General features: G+C 41.1%; 1 protein-coding gene across 4 annotated transcripts in view; it reads right to left on the bottom strand.

The window, feature by feature from the left end:
- Positions 1 to 16,612, bottom strand: part of aco1 (aconitase 1, soluble) — a 113,229-nt gene that overhangs the window by 8,273 nt on the left and 88,344 nt on the right. For all 4 annotated transcript variants that reach the window (XM_028805829.2, XM_028805830.2, XM_028805831.2 and 1 more), the window contains 7 exons: positions 15,491 to 15,575; positions 13,768 to 13,924; positions 8,662 to 8,786; positions 7,025 to 7,129; positions 5,741 to 5,883; positions 2,557 to 2,704; positions 320 to 442 (listed from right to left, as the gene is read on the bottom strand). In XM_028805829.2, the coding sequence (XP_028661662.1) occupies positions 320 to 442; positions 2,557 to 2,704; positions 5,741 to 5,883; positions 7,025 to 7,129; positions 8,662 to 8,786; positions 13,768 to 13,924; positions 15,491 to 15,575 (886 nt within the window). The remainder of the gene's footprint in view (positions 1 to 319; positions 443 to 2,556; positions 2,705 to 5,740; positions 5,884 to 7,024; positions 7,130 to 8,661; positions 8,787 to 13,767; positions 13,925 to 15,490; positions 15,576 to 16,612) is intronic.

The following is a 16,612-nucleotide window of genomic DNA, read 5'->3' as shown; positions in this document are numbered from 1 at the left end:
AATGCCACCCATCTTTCTGTTTTAACTTATTTAGAAACTAAGTTTCTAGTTTTACTGGTCTTGCAGTTACATCACTATGCGCAGATGGCTAAAAAACAAATTTTGAACTGTAGCATCAATCTACACATGCGTCCAGGATTAAAGAATCCAAGCGTTGCTCTCTAAGCAAAGCAAACAACAAAATGAGGTACAGGAAATGGCTAGCTTTCTGCCTAAGAAATCAAATTACCCCGTGTAAAAGCCAACCCTCACTCCCTACCACACAAAAATGTTATACAAGAGGAAAAACAATGATTCTACTTAATGAAGATCATCATACCAGGAGATAAGGTCCCTTTGCTGCCCAATCTCTGGAGCTACCAGAACCATATTCTTTCCCAGCCAGAATAATGAGAGGAGAGCCAGCCTTCTGGTATCTTTTAGCTGCATCAAACACATCAAGCTTTGGGAAATAAAGAAAAAAAAAAAATCATTATTTAAAAACCAGACTCCGACACCTTCAATTTCACTAAAATCAATCTTTGCATGGGCTTATTTACTCTATCATTAACGTGAAACACTACACAAATACCAAAAGTTGGTAAAAGACAATACATTTAGCAAACCGCTAACCTATACAAATAGATGAAAGCCACAATTCGGTTCAATTAAACTCAATTCCAACTTAAAGCAAGTAAAATTAAGTTAAATTTAATAACAACATTTCCACCATCACATAGACAAAATGTGTGAAAATACATACTAAATTTACATACACAAAAAAGTACCACCAGAAGAAAGGTACTTCTTCACATATGGTTATGTCTGTTTTAATTTCTTAATCAAAAAATGTATTTTTCAATGTTCATGTTTTTACTGTTTAGCTGTTAGTTTTAATAGCCAGCAGATGTGAAAGTCTGATGAGAAAGAGATTTTGATACAGGTCGTTTTTTTGAATGCTTTTTTGAAAGCGCTATGGCACATCGGCGGACTAGCAGGCAAGGTTATGCCAGGGGTGGCGCTTTGATCTGGCTTGCTCCACCTGGCCACAAACATACAAAATTTGGGGAGTGGCCAGGCACTGGCTAAGGCCAGACATTAATGATGCCCGTAAAATCATGGAGCAGGTCACTTGCGACTTGCCGGAATTTCTTGCCCAGCCAGTCCACCGGCAGTCTTTCAAGGACATCGACGAACTAGCCGAGATAAATCGAGCGTCACCGGGTGGCCCACCAAGCTCAGCACTCGAAAAGGTCTGCTCGCCAAACCCAGATGGGATGTGCGGTCCAGTCAGAGCCTGCACTGCAGTTGGGCGAGAGAAGGAAGGTATTGTGAGGTTGCTAACCCCTTGTACGGTGAGTGGTGGTGGTTAATGGGTTTAAAGTAACAGCATTAATAGACTCCGGCAGCAACATTTCTATTGTGGCTTGCCAATATGTGCTACCGCAACAGTGGTTTAAAGGAAGGACCAGTCTAACCTTTTTACACTGTGAAACTCGGTGGTAAAGGTCCGCCACTTGCATCATGAATTACGACCTTAATGAATCCTTAATGATGCGAGTGGTGGTCCTTCGAAATTCACCTTTTCCCGTGATATTGGGAGGAGACTGGTCAAATAATAAAAGCAGTAACACACACCTCACTTCCGAAAAGTATTTTGGGCCTTGTAACGGATGGAGAATTGATGTCCCAAACTGTCTCCACACTGTGTAATCAGTTGGCACTAAGGGATCATGTGAGAATTCAATGTGATGAAGTGGAGACTGAGACTCTCTAGCCGGGTAAGTCATCTACCAGAGATGACTTGTTGGCCAGAAGCCCCATCCATTGAGGTCAACACCAATCCTTTAACTTCATTAACTTTCCAATTTAGACAAACGCCAGCCTCCTTTAAACGGGTGCAGTGGAGTGAGGACTCCTTGAAATTTGCTAGAAACGCACTAACCTTGCGATGCCTAATGGACCCCACTTCGTCATTAACAATGATTTACTGTATAGGGCAGCTGAGCATGAGGGAGAGGTGAGGTCACTGCTGCTACTGCCACAGACCTTCTGGCAGCAGATCTGTAAGCTAGCACACACCCACCTCCTAGGTGCCCATTTGGGAGCTGATAAAACCTTAGAGTGGATTAAGCTCCGATTCTATTGACCTGGAATTAATTAGGAGGTCCATCATTTCTGTAGTTCCCATCCAGAATGCCAGTTACGACAGATTCCTAGGAGGGACAGTGCTCCTTTAATTCCAATTCCCCTTATTGATATCCCTTTCGAATGTATCGAGGTTGAAATTGTGGAACCCCTCAAACCCTGCAAATGGACATTGAACATGGGAATTATGCGACAGGAGTTACACGAGAATGTCTTTTTTGCATGGACATTTTTCACATATTTTGGCACTATCCAGCATTAAAACATAATGTTATGCGTTTTTATTTATCAAATAAATAACAGAAAAATGTTTGAATATACCATTGTTTAGTGAGATGCAATTATTTCAATTGCAAAAAAAAAAAACACAACAACAACAACAACTCATAAATAAAAAAAGCATTTAATTAAAAAATACACTTCTCTTACAGTTTCTCCGCTGGGTAGATGGATGGTTTGCGGAGACTGCTTGTTCAAGAATTTGTTGAATAGGCGGATGTTTGCAAAGGTGCCTCTGACCATAACTGCATCATTGCCACGGCGTGATCCATAAGAATTGAATTCTCGTGGTGTGAGTCTGAAAGGATATTTGAAGCAGAATGAAATATGAATGAGGAATAAAACCGCTTGTAAAGAAAATGTTTTTTTTCCCCCAGATACAGTTGTTTATGTTCAAGGGAATACTTACACAGAAGGATATGAGTAGCATAACAGTGGTACACGGACTAGAAACTAGTGATACTCTGATCAATCAGCTGCTGATCGACTGTCAGAGTTTCAACCCAAATGACTACTTGGGTAATCGGTAAATTAGACAATCTAAAAAACATTTTCCCATAACCTGCATTTCTAAGCATTACAGTACTATAGAGTGCTGTTTTCTGCAAGTTAATATGGTAGTTAAGGAATTGCATGCGTTATTCTGCTGCAGAGCCTCCTGTAAACAAAGAAGCGACAGTCAGACTTTTAGAGAGAGTGAAGGCAGGAATATTAGCTTTTACATTAAGGAAAGTGGAGGAATAAACTGAGAAAAGGGAATCAGAGGAGTTGCACTGTGTATGGAAAGAAACAGAGTGTAAGAAAAAGAGTTGCATCTTCAGCAGAAATTAAAAGAAAACGAGTTCAGACCTTTTCATTTTGTCCTGTAATTAAAACTGACACTTCTTATGAGATTGTAGATGGTGAGGGAGCTTGTGGTTTGTACAGAAGCTCACATTTAAATAAGAGAAAGAACAGATGAAGAAGGATTTGCCTTCACTGCTAAGTAAACAATAGGGTTGAAAGCTTAAAGTATAAGAGGTATTTTTCAAGTCAAAGTTATTTCTGCACAAACATGGTACATATGCAATTGCCATTCAAAATTGTGTTTTAAAATTATGCGTTTTCTATATCTTGCTCTCACTGGAGCTTTACAATTAAGGCTAATGGGGCATGAGGCATCAACAGAAAATAAAGGCTTAAAAACTTGCCAAATACACCCAAGACAGTTGTTGAGCAATGATCCATGTCTCATATATGTAATTGTTTGAACAAAAGCAAACCAAAATTATTAAATTCAGCCATTTTAAAAGAAGGCCTCAAGCTGAGCATGTCATGTCAGTGTTTTGTCTTCTTCCACAATCATCTTTCACACCAGTCCTCTGCCACCACACCAGGCATGATTTTCTTTTCAAAGACCAAATCACAGTAAAGTTTTCATGCCATATGGTTAGTTTTGTTTTGATTTATTTATTTGTTACCATATTTATGTGAGAATTCACTCAAGCAACCAAACAGAAAACAATCTTACCACAATAAAAATAGTACCAGGAATATGCGATAAAATTATTTACAGTAATCCCTCCTCCATCGCGGGGGTTGCGTTCCAGAGCCACCCGCGAAGTAGAAACCATACGTTTATATGGTTATTTTTAGAATGTCATGCTTGGGTCACAGATTTGCGCAGAAACACAGGAGGTTGTAGAGAGACAGGAACGTTATTCAAACACTGCAAACAAACATTTGTCTCTTTTTCAAATGTTTAAACTGTGCTCCATGACAAGACAGAGATGACAGTTCTGTCTCACAATTAAAAGAATGCAAACATATCTTCCTCTTCAAAGTAGTGCGCGTCAGGAGAGAGAGAACAAAGCAAGCAGTCAAAAAAAAAATCAATAGGGCTTTTTGGCTTTTAAGTATGCGAAGCACCGCCGGTACAAAGCTGTTGAAGGCGGCAGCTCACACCCCCTCCGTCAGGAGCAGGAAGAGAGAGAGAGAGAGAGAGAGACAGAGAAAAACAAAGTCAAAAATCAATACGTGCCCTTTGAGCTTTTAAGTATGCGAAGCACCGTGCAGCATGTCCTTCAGGAAGCAGCTGCACACAGCCCCCCTGCTCACACCCCCCTACGTCAGCGCAAGAGAGAGAGAGAGAGAAAGTAAGTTGGGTAGCTTCTCAGCCATCTGCCAATAGCGTCCCTTGTATGAAATCAACTGGGCAAACCAACTGAGGAAGCATGTACCAGAAATTAAAAGACCCATTGCCCGCAGAAACCCGCGAAGCAGCGAAAAATCCGCGATATATATTTAACTATGCTTACATATAAAATCCGCGATGGAGTGAAGCCGCGAAAGGCGAAGCGCGATATAGCAAGGGATCACTGTATTTCCAAATCTCTAAAGCATGCGTCAGAAATACAGAAGGCATGCTTTCTTGTATCGAAACTTTCAATAAGATTTTAATCTTTTATTTAGCAGTGGTGCCTCATGCCCAATTAGCCTCTATTGTAAAGCACCAGTTAAGTTCAAGAAATATAGATATATATAATTGTTTAACTTCAGAACACAATTTTGCATGACAAATGCATATATACCATATGTCTGTGAAGACATAACTTTTATTTGAAAAATAACGAAATTAACCTGTAACAGTCAAATGTGTTGATTTTATGTGGAAACGTGTTTAGTGTGTTAGCCTTGTATCTTCTTGGTAAACTTGAACATTTTATTAAAATTGTTGCTTGTAATTATGGCAAGAATGTGTATTATGGATAGATATTTTTGTAAATGTTATTTGTTCAAAAAAGAATGTTTAAGGGGATTTCATTTATTTTAATATGGTCACTTCACTGTGCTAATAAGAAATGAACAGGTAACACATGTGGTCTGCAGTTTAATTATAAAAATATCACTTAAAAATACAAGATATGGTTTCGACATGGTTGAATATGCAGAGGCTTAGTGGAAAAAAAAAATAAAATGATAAAGAAAAAAAAATCAGAATAAGCCAATTCTAGTAACATGAAATCCTGATCAGAGCATCCCTAGTTGAAACATGATACAGAGGAATACAACAATGTATTTAACAAAGTAGTACAAAAATAAGTCAATGTTTTTTATCCAAATCCTGTGTCAAGTTAGAGGATTCCAAAAACCCTGGGTACAAACTGCTACATATTGTCATGTTTTATGAATTTCTGTATTTCACGTTGGTTTTCTATACTGTATGTTAATTGATACATTGTCAACAGTAGCATGACATTAAATTTTGTTGAGTTTTATTTATTTTTGTATTTCACATTAGTTTTCCATACTGCATGTTAATCGGTACATTGTCTAATGATACATAGGCACTTACCCTCGGCTTGTTAAATAGCGTGCAGCTGGGCTGTTTCTTGCTATATTGCCAGCAGGAGATATGTGGTCTGTCGTTACAGAATCACCAAAATTTAACAGCACATAGGCATCAATGATCGACTTGGGAGGCTGAAGATCTAGAGTCTGTGGCGAAGAAAAAATGATTCATTCCTTTATGTAGGTCGTACCAAAATGATTTCTCAGCCTTAACAGAATCAAGCCCTAAAACAGTGATCCAACTTAACTAAATTAGAAAGCTTCTCTCACGTTTCTAAAAGGTTATTCGATATTTTCATAGCTTAGCCTTTATTTCACTTTATTTACACACTTTCACTGTATGTGTCTCCTTTTATTTGTATTATTCCAAACCATATTCTGGGTAGCACAGAGTACTATAGTACAGGTCAGTGCATCATATATTCAGATATTGACTTAGGTGTCTTTAGAGGCTCCCACATCTTCACACCATACTGAGCAGTGTGTAATATAATATCAATTGTCCATTATTTTACCCTCCTTATGTTTATTTCATGTTTAGATAGATAGATAGATAGATAGATAGATAGATAGATAGATAGATAGATAGATAGATAGATAGATAGATAGATACTTTATTAACTGACACAGAAATGTATAAAATCCACAAGGAATTTCTTTTATATTCTTTTTGCCCATTTTCCAACAAATTGTGATTGTTAAAAAGACATTTACTACTTTATGGAATGCACAAAGGCAAAATATTTCAAAGGAAATTACATGTAGCCAATTCTTCAAATTAATAATCCTGAATTTCAAAAAGACATCTTTAATCACGATGTTTTACAATTTAAACCTATGTGACTCTCCATTGTAAATACACTGCTTACTACTTATGTATCCATTTCCTTCCTAAACACTTATTTCAATATGAATTACCAAGGCAAGACAAGGAACCAATTCTGGAAGAAATGAAAAGTGCATAAAATGGCATGTATCAACACAATCACCAATTTGGAGTGTACGGTAAACCTAACAGGAAAATCTTTAAGCTGTGAGCAAGTAATCGAGTTCCTGAAGAAAACCAATGTGCAAATTCTACACAGACAATGACATGCTGAGATTGCAAAGCAGTCCAGGTTCATGAAGTACTAACAACCGAACCACCATGCTACCCCTTCTTGAAAAGGTTCAGGAAATGAGTTTGTAAAGGGGCATTTACCATACGGTGTCAACCTTTTACACACACTAAAATCTTACATCAAAATTTTTAAATTCTTCTGTACACTAATTTATTATATATACTCACTATATTATCAAAGAAAGGAGGCGCTTTGATGTAGGTTGACTTGGGATCCCAGGTATAAAGCCTATCAGTAGGAGCTTTTAAATAATTCCAGCATTCATTCCCTTTCTGTGAATTAGGAAAAAGAAACATCAAATTGAACTTTTAACTTTAACAGGTTTACTGCTGAAAATCAAAATAAGAATTACATTTTTTTAAATACACCTAGATCAGCAAAATTTGCCCTGACTCATACACATATATATACACATACATACATACATATATATATATACACATACACACATACATACATATATATACACATACATACATATATATACACATACATACATACATACATACATACATATATATATATATACACACAGTATATACACACACATACATACACACATACATACACACATATATATATATATATATATATATATATATATATATATATATATATATATATATATTATATAAATGGAAGATGTTTGGGACGACCAGAACCCTTCCTTGAGCTGGCCGTCCGGCCAAGCTGAGCTACCGGGGGAGAAGAGCCTTGGTGAGAGAGGTAAAGAATAACCCAAAGATCACTTTGGCTGAGCTCCAGAGATGCAATCAGGAGATGGGAGAAAGTTGTAGAAAGTCAACATGACAGCCCGCATGGAGTTTGCTAAAAGACACCTGAAGGACTCTGAGATGGTGAGAAATAAGATTCTCTGGTCTGATGAGACCAAGATAGAACTTTTTGGCCTTAATTCTAAGCGGTATGTGTGGAGACAACCAGGCACTGCTCATCACTTGTCCAATACAGTCCCCACAGTGAAGCATGGCGGTGGTAGCATCATGCTGTGGGGGTGTTTTTCAGCTGTAGGGACAGGACGACTGGTTGCAATCGATTGAAAGATGAATGCGGCCAAGTACGGGGATATCCTGGACAAAAACCTTCTCCAGAGTGCTAAGGACCTCAGACTGAGCCGAAGGTTTACCTTCCAACAAGACAATGACCCTAAGCACACAGCTAAAATAACGAAGGAGTGGCTTCACAACAACTCTGTGACTGTTCTTGAATGGCCCAGCCAGAGCCATGACTTAAACCCAACTGAGCATCTCTGGAGAGACCTAAAAATGGCTGTCCACCAACGTTTACCATCCAACCTGACAGAATTGGAGAGGATCTGCAAGGAGGAATGGCAGAGGATCCCCAAATCCAGGTGTGAAAAACTTGTTGCATCTTTCCCAAGAAGACTCATGGCTGTATTAGCTCAAAAGGGTGCTTCTACTAAATACTGAGCAAAGGGTCTGAATACTTAGGACCATGTGATATTTCAGTTTTTCTTTTTTAATAAATCTGCAACAATTTCAAAAATTCTTTTTTTTGTCTGTCAATATGGGGTGCTGTGTGTACATTAATGAGGGAAAAAATTAATTTAAATGATTTTAGCAAATGGCTGCAATATAACAAAGAGTGAAAAATTGAAGGGGGTTTGAATACTTTCCGTACCCACTGTATGTATGTATATGTGTATATATATATATATATATTATATATATAGACTTCTACAGAATGATACTTTACATCAGACTCCTCAATAACATTATGTCAAATGTTGAATGTGTAAAAATACTTTCAGGATAGAAAAGGGTACCTCGATTTTTTCATAGACCTCCTTGAACATTGCTGGAATAACAAACTTCCGCTCAATTTCCTGAATCTCTTGCCTCGTTGGCCAGATGTCCCTCAAGAAGATCTCTTTCCCATCTGAGTTAACACCTGCAAACAAGTAAAAATCTTACTATAGTATACCACAGATACACTGACCATCTAAATGTTGTAATGTGATGTCCAGTGAGCTTAAGGACTACATGACATGAAAGCAAATCCAATACTACAATAATTAAGTAGAAAACTACAGCACTTAGGGGTGTACTCACTTTTGTTGCCAGCGGTTTAGACATTATTGGCTGTGTGTTGAGTTGTTTTGAGGGGACAGCAAATTTACACTATTATACAAGCTGTACACTGACTACTTTACATTGTATCAAAAAGTGTCATATCTTCAGTGTTGTCCCATGAAAAGATATAATAAAACATTTACAAAAATGTGAGGGGTGTACTCACTCTGTGAGATACTGTATGTTCGTAACAAAAATGCTTATAAGTTTAACTGGGACCAAGAATGTCCTGGGAAAGTAGTCAAAGAATAACGGTGTAATTGTGTCTTCTGATATGATGCTATATATGTTCTACATAACTGGCTAAGGACAAGTCCTGAGCCATCAAGTGATCTCTAGTGGGAAAAGGCTACAAGTTGCTAGGACCAAAAGGTACTTAATACATGTCCTGATAACAAGTCAAGAAGCATTGTTGGAAGCCAATGACCAGATGCATCTGGTGACTCTAGGTTTATTTCTAAGGATAAAAACGTCCATAGTGGTAAACTTCTGGAAGTAGAGGAGATACAACTAGAAATGCCGAAGGGGTTATATAGTAATATGGTGTCTTTGGTAATTTTCCTCTCGCATGGGAGTGAGACAGTATCTCTGAACAGCAAAATTTGGTGCTAGCCCTAATTTTCAAAAGGGGGTGTATGAGTAGGTGTTCTAGTTATTAGGCAATTGCACTCTTCAACTGTTCCAAGCAAGCCAGCTTTTTGTCATTACTCAGATAGTTACGCACTTATAGGAGTTTATACTAACTGTGTCTCCATGGGGTTTGTTTACTTGAAGAAGGTGAATACTCTTTCTGCATCTACCACAATCAATTTAGACTTCCAGTTAGATCCTGACTAGAGCTGTAAAATAACAAAATACTATTGACCTATATAAACTGAAACATTTCAGTGTGTGCTATCCAAAAATGGGGAGTAGCTAAATTTGCAAAATACCTGAATTTATCAAGGTATAACACAAACTACATAAAGCAGTAAAATATACACAAATTGAACAAGGTGTTTATTATGTGTATCTATATTTGTCTGCATCTGCACGGTCATGTTTTCATCCATCCATTGTCTCCCGCTTATCCGAGGTCGGGTCGCGGGGGCAGCAGCTTGAGCAGAGATGCCCAGACTTCCCTCTCCCCGGCCACTTCTTCTAGCTCTTCCGGGAGAATCCCAAGGCGTTCCCAGGCCAGTTGAGAGACATAGTCCCTCCAGTGTGTCCTGGGTCTTCCCTGGGGGCCTCCTCCCGGTTGGACGTGCCCGGAACACCTCACCAGGGAGGCGTCCAGGAGGCATCCTGATCAGATGCCCGAGCCACCTCATCTGACTCCTCTCGATGCGGAGGAGCAGCGGCTCTACTCTGAGCCCCACCCGGATGACTGAGCTTCTCACCCTATCTTTAAGGGAAAGCCCAGACACCCTGCGGAGGAAACTCATTTCAGCCGCTTGTATTCGCGATCTCGTTCTTTCGGTCACTACCCATAGCTCATGACCATAGGTGAGGGTAGGAACATAGATCGACTGGTAAATTGAGAGCTTCGCCTTGCGGCTCAGCTCCTTTTTCACCACGACAGACCAATGCAGAGCCTGCATTACTGCGGACGCCGCACCGATCCGCCTGTCAATCTCACGCTCCATTCTTCCCTCACTCGTGAACAAGACCCCGAGATACTTGAACTCCTCCACTTGGGGCAGGATCTCGCTACCAACCCTGAGAGGGCACTCCACCCTTTTCCGGCTGAGGACCATGGTCTCGGATTTGGAGGTGCTGATTCTCATCCCAGCCGCTTCACACTCGGCTGCGAACCGATCCAGAGAGAGCTGAAGATCACGGCCTGATGAAGCAAACAGGACAACATCATCTGCAAAAAGCAGTGACCCAATCCTGAGCCCACCAAACCGGACCCCCTCAACACCCTGGCTGTGCCTAGAAATTCTGTCCATAAAAGTTATGAACAGAATCGGTGACAAAGGGCAGCCCTGGCGGAGTCCAACTCTCACTGGAAACGGGTTCGACTTACTGCCGGCAATGCGGACCAAGCTCTGGCACCGATCGTACAGGGACCGAACAGCCCTTATCAGGGGGGCCGGTACCCCATACTCTCGGAGTACCCCCCACAGGATTCCCCGAGGGACACGGTCGAATGCCTTTTCTAAGTCCACAAAACACATGTGTACTGGTTGGGCAAACTCCCATGCACCCTCCAGGACCCTGCTAAGGGTATAGAGCTGGTCCACTGTTCCGCGACCAGGACGAAAACCACACTGTTCCTCCTGAATCTGAGGCTCAACTATCCGACGGACCCTCCTCTCCAGGACCCCTGAATAGACTTTTCCAGGGAGGCTGAGGAGTGTGATCCCTCACACCCCTTCTTAAAGAGGGGGACCACCACCCCGGTCTGCCAATCCAGAGGCACTGTCCCTGATGTCCATGCGATGTTGCAGAGGCGTGTCAGCCAAGACAGTCCTACAACATCCAGAGCCTTGAGGAACTCCGGGCGTATCTCATCCACCCCCGGGGCCCTGCCACCAAGGAGTTTTTTGACCACCTCGGTGACCTCAGTCCCAGAGATGGGGGAGCCCACCTCTGAGTCCCCTGGCTCTGCTTCCTCATTGGAAGGCATGTTAATGGGATTGAGGAGGTCTTCGAAGTATTCCCCCCACCGACCCACAACGTCCCGAGTCGAGGTCAGCAGCGCACCATCCCCATCATATACAGTGTTGACACTGCACTGCTTCCCCTTCCTGAGACGCCGGATGGTGGACCAGAATCTCCTCGAAGCCGTCCGAAAGTCATTCTCCATGGCCTCCCCAAACTCCTCCCACGCCCGAGTTTTTGCCTCAGCAACCACCAAAGCCGCATTCCGCTTGGCCTGCTGGTACCTATCCGCTGCCTCCGGGGTCCCACAGGACAAAAGGGTCCTGTAGGACTCCTTCTTCAGCTTGACGGCATCCTTCACCGCCGGTGTCCACCAGCGGGTTCGGGGATTGCCGCCACGACAGGCACCGACCACCTTACGGCCACAGCTCCGGTCAGCTGCCTCAACAATAGAGGCACGGAACATGGCCCATTCGGACTCAATGTCCCCCACCTCTCTCGGGATGTGGTCGAAGTTCTGCCGGAGGTGGGAGTTGAAGCTACTTCTGACAGGGGGCTCTGCCAGACGTTCCCAGCAGACCCTCACAACACGTTTGGGCCTACCACGCCTGACCGGCATCCTCCCCCACCATCGAAGCCAACTCACCACCAGGTGGTGATCAGTTGACAGCTCCACCCCTCTCTTCACCCGAGTGTCCAAGACATGTGGCCGCAAGTCCGACGACACGACCACAAAGTCGATCATCGAACTCAGGCCTAGGGTGTCCTGGTGCCAAGTGCACATATGAACACCCCTATGCTTGAACATGGTGTTCGTTATGGACAATCCGTGACGAGCACAGAAGTCCAATAACAAAACACCGCTCGGGTTCAGATCAGGGGGGCCATTCCTCCCAATTACGCCCATCCAGGTCTCACTGTCATTGCCCACGTGAGCATTGAAGTCTCCCAGCAGAACGAGGGAGTCCCCAGAAGGTATGCCCTCTAGCACCCCCTCCAGGGACTCCAAAAAGGGTGGGTACTCCGAACTGCTGTTCGGTGCATACGCACAAACAACAGTTAGGACCCGTCCCCCCACCCGAAGGCGAAGGGAGGCTACCCTCTCGTCCACCGGGGTAAACCCCAATGTACAGGCTCCAAGTTGGGGGGCAATAAGTATACCCACACCTGCTCGGCGCCTCTCACCAGGGGCAACTCCAGAGTGGTAGAGAGTCCAGCCCCTCTCAAGGAGATTGGTTCCAGGGTCCAAGCTGTGCGTCGAGGTGAGTCCGACTATATCTAGCCGGAACCTCTCAACTTCGCGCACTAGCTCAGGCTCCTTCCCCTTCAGAGAGGTGACATTCCACGTCCCAAGAGCCAGTTTCTGTAGCCAAGGATCGGACCGCCAAGGTCCCCGCCTTCGGCCACCACCCAACTCGCACTGCACCCGACCTCCTTGGCCCCTCCCATAGGTGGTGAGCCCATGGGAAGCTGTCATGTTTTATGTTTCTTTTTTAATGTAAACGAAGGATTAATGTGACAGCAGTCCAGTTAGCGTCGACTTTTAAGGCCACCATATAAAGTCGATACCCTAAGAATTAATGTGGAGGAGCTGAAGTTTATTTTGGTAAGACCTACCTGGTAAAGTGGCGATCCACATGTTCTTTGACATGGAGATAAGCATTAATGAGGACTTAACCCAAGTGAATTAAGGAAAAGGACTATATAAGGTCAATTTGGGAGCATTGTGAAGCTCCTTACCTTTTTTGAAGAGATTTTAAGTAGCAATGTGGTGTTGGGATATCATTACAAAGGAAAAATAGCCTTAGAGGACATTTCCCTTACAGTCAAATAAAAATAAATAAGTGGTTGCAAAGCAACACAGTAGGGTTTTTACATGCATCTCATGATCATGGGCAATTCTGTAGTTTTCATTGGTTTTCAACAAAATCTACATTATAAAATGTATTTATTCATGCTCTCTTACCTTTTTGTTAGTCTATAACTTCTGAGAATTCAAGTAAACAAAGAAGGTCTTTAGAAAACAGGTAGTACAATATAAATATGGCCCATTTTACTAATAGCCACACTTCATTTTGGCACAGTGTCACAAGACAACAACCAAGTACACCACGTGTATATACTATAAAATAAAAAAAGCCAAAAGAATTTTTCACATGCGCTCTGATGATATGCAAACACTTGGAAATATCAAAGTAGATTAGGTGACCTACCTAGAGGATCATTTTCAAAGTCTATCCTTATGGTCCCAGCAACAGCATAGGCAATAACTAGCAGTGGAGAAGCCAGGTAATTGGCCCGGGTATTTGGGTGCACCCGTCCTTCAAAATTCCTGTTTCCAGACAACACCCCAACAGCCACAAGATCCCCCTGTAGTAAACAAGAAGAAAGAAAGCGAGTTAAACAAAACTTTGAACAGTGTAGAAATTAAACCAAAACACTACTGCATGCTCCATTTGAATTTAGAATTTTAACCCTCTGGTTAACTGAATTTGTTTATTACAAAACATTTCACACAACCCACTATCAGCACATTTATATTAAGAGTTCTTTACATAATAGTTTGCATTTTGTTATTAGCTATAAATGCTGCAATAACACAAAACTGGCCAAAAGTGTCCACTAATGAGATTGGCTTTTCTACTCCGTGATCATAATCAATGCTTATTATGATTCCAGATTATAAATAAGCAGCCACAATTGTTTTAGAAAAAAATCAAACATCAAATTAGCAGACATGTATTCCTCATTATATAGAAATAAAGTATGCCCACTCTCAGCAGTATCATTACCTGCTGATAGACAGTAGAAGAGATAAAAAAGAAAATGTAATGTTGCGATTCACATCTTAGTGTGTGGAACTCCAACAGAGGTTATGCTAAAACTGTACAATGCTCTTATGAAACCACATCTAGACTAGCATGCACAGTTTTGTATTCTGCATCACAAGGAGACAATAGGTGAGCTAGAGAAGAGCATTGATAGGCTACTAAACTATTAATGCAGTGTATGAGCTAAGGTGAAAAACTGAAGGATTTTAGTCTTTACATTTAATGGAAATAGAAAATATTTGTAATATATTTAAAGAAAAAAAGAAAAAACAAAAAGGTAATTTTAAAAAGCAAAAAAATTTATAGACAAATTGGAAGATACTTTTTCACGCAGCAAAAGGCAGGTACTGTCTGGCTGAAGAACATGGTTGAAATGCTGTGTCTTAGAGACGTCTAAATCTAAAGAATGTTTATTTTAGATGCTGCATAAAGTAACAGGAACTGATGAGCATTGCTGGTCAATACATCCATCCATCCATTTTCCAACCCGCTGAATCCGAACACAGGGTCACGGGGGTCTGCTGGAGCCAATCCCAGCCAACATAGGGCACAAGGCAGGAAACAATCCTGGGCAGGGTGCCAACCCACTGCAGGACACACACAAACACACCCACACACCAAGCACACACTAGGGCCAATTTAGAATCGCCAATCAACCTAACCTGCATGTCTTTGGACTGTGGGATGAAACCAGAGCGCCCGGAGGAAACCCACGCAGACACGGGGAGAACATGCAAACTCCACGCAGGGAGGACCCGGGAATCGAACCCAGGTCCCCAGATCACCCAACTGCGAGGCAGCAGCGCTACCCACTGCGCCACCGTGCCGCCGCTGGTCAATACAGCATTTATTAAAAGGTGGCCATTATGTTACACATTCCCACTTCCTACAGTGAAATTATGCCTCCAAAATATATACACAACAATTTACTAAGAATCAACAAAATGATTAATTAATTAAGTTTAACTTATGGAAGTACAGAGTAAACTTCCACCATTAAAAAGCAATACATTTTAAGACAGTTTCAAAATTATTAAATAAACTCGCTCAATGATCCAAAATACGACAGGGCAGGTTTGAAATCTGTAAGGATGAACTCATTTACCTTAATGATGGCTTCCACTACTTGCTCTGGCAATGGTCCACTGTTTCCAATGCAAGTCATACAGCCATAGCCAACAATTTCAAATCTGGAGTTAGGGTTTAAAAAAAAAAAAAAAATCTGTTAAAGCTAAAACCATTTGATGCTATAAATAATTAAGGGCTAGTTATACATGAAAAGGATGTCATAGTAGAATGTAGCATTAACATAATTTTATAAATGTTTAATATACAAAATAGTTAACCTACAAGCACTCCAGCCACTTCACTTTTTTCATAGTTTCTCAAAATTCTTTCACACACCAAACCTAAGAAATTCCTATGTTAAACAAATTTAGTGGAATTTGATTATTTACATTTATTAGGATGGTAATATCCTAGGTCATCATCATTCACGCAAGAGAGTCAAAGGCAGAAATGGAGGCAGGTATTCAGAAAAGTGTTTAAAGAAACTACAATGAGTAGTGTTGGGGAGCGTTAATTCTGAAAGGAACTTGGTTACATTACTTATTGCTTACTAAAAACAGTAACTAAATATGTTATATACTTACTTATAAAATGTATAAAATGTAATTTGTTATAAATGGTGCATTATTTTTTCATTAGTTTTTTTTTTTTTCATTATTTTGTTTGAAAAGGAGTCCCATTTCATTGGCCAGCATTTATTGTTAGATACTAAACCCATATATGAACCTTCATGAAACTGGCCAGAAACACAACCACATTTGATTCTTTTCTTGTGTTTAATGTAATAAATAACATCCATCCTTTTTCCATCCCTAATTCGAGGCCCCAAAGATTTGTGGTCTAAACACTGGAGACTGCACCACCAGATCATGCCATTTCAAAATACCTATAGCAAACAGCTAAATTAAAATTAAACACAGTTACTGTACTGCAAGCACCACTCTCTTTTCTGCTTGGGTGTACGACTCGGCCCCACAGAGGATCGGCGTACCTATTCGCGTCTTGCATCCAGTACTGCTGTGATAATCACTGGCTCTCTATGATCCTATACTGGGTGGATTAAATTTACCACTCAGTACATGCAGCATTAGATGTATACCTGTAACTTCTGTTCAGTTCTTCTAACTTGATTACATGCTGTGCATGTGCTTAATCTTTT

Source organism: Erpetoichthys calabaricus, chromosome 7 (assembly GCF_900747795.2).
Source record: "Erpetoichthys calabaricus chromosome 7, fErpCal1.3, whole genome shotgun sequence".
Classification (NCBI taxonomy): domain Eukaryota; kingdom Metazoa; phylum Chordata; class Cladistia; order Polypteriformes; family Polypteridae; genus Erpetoichthys; species Erpetoichthys calabaricus.
The sequence above is the reverse complement of the archived record's forward strand: the minus strand, read 5'-3'. Positions and strand labels throughout refer to the sequence as shown.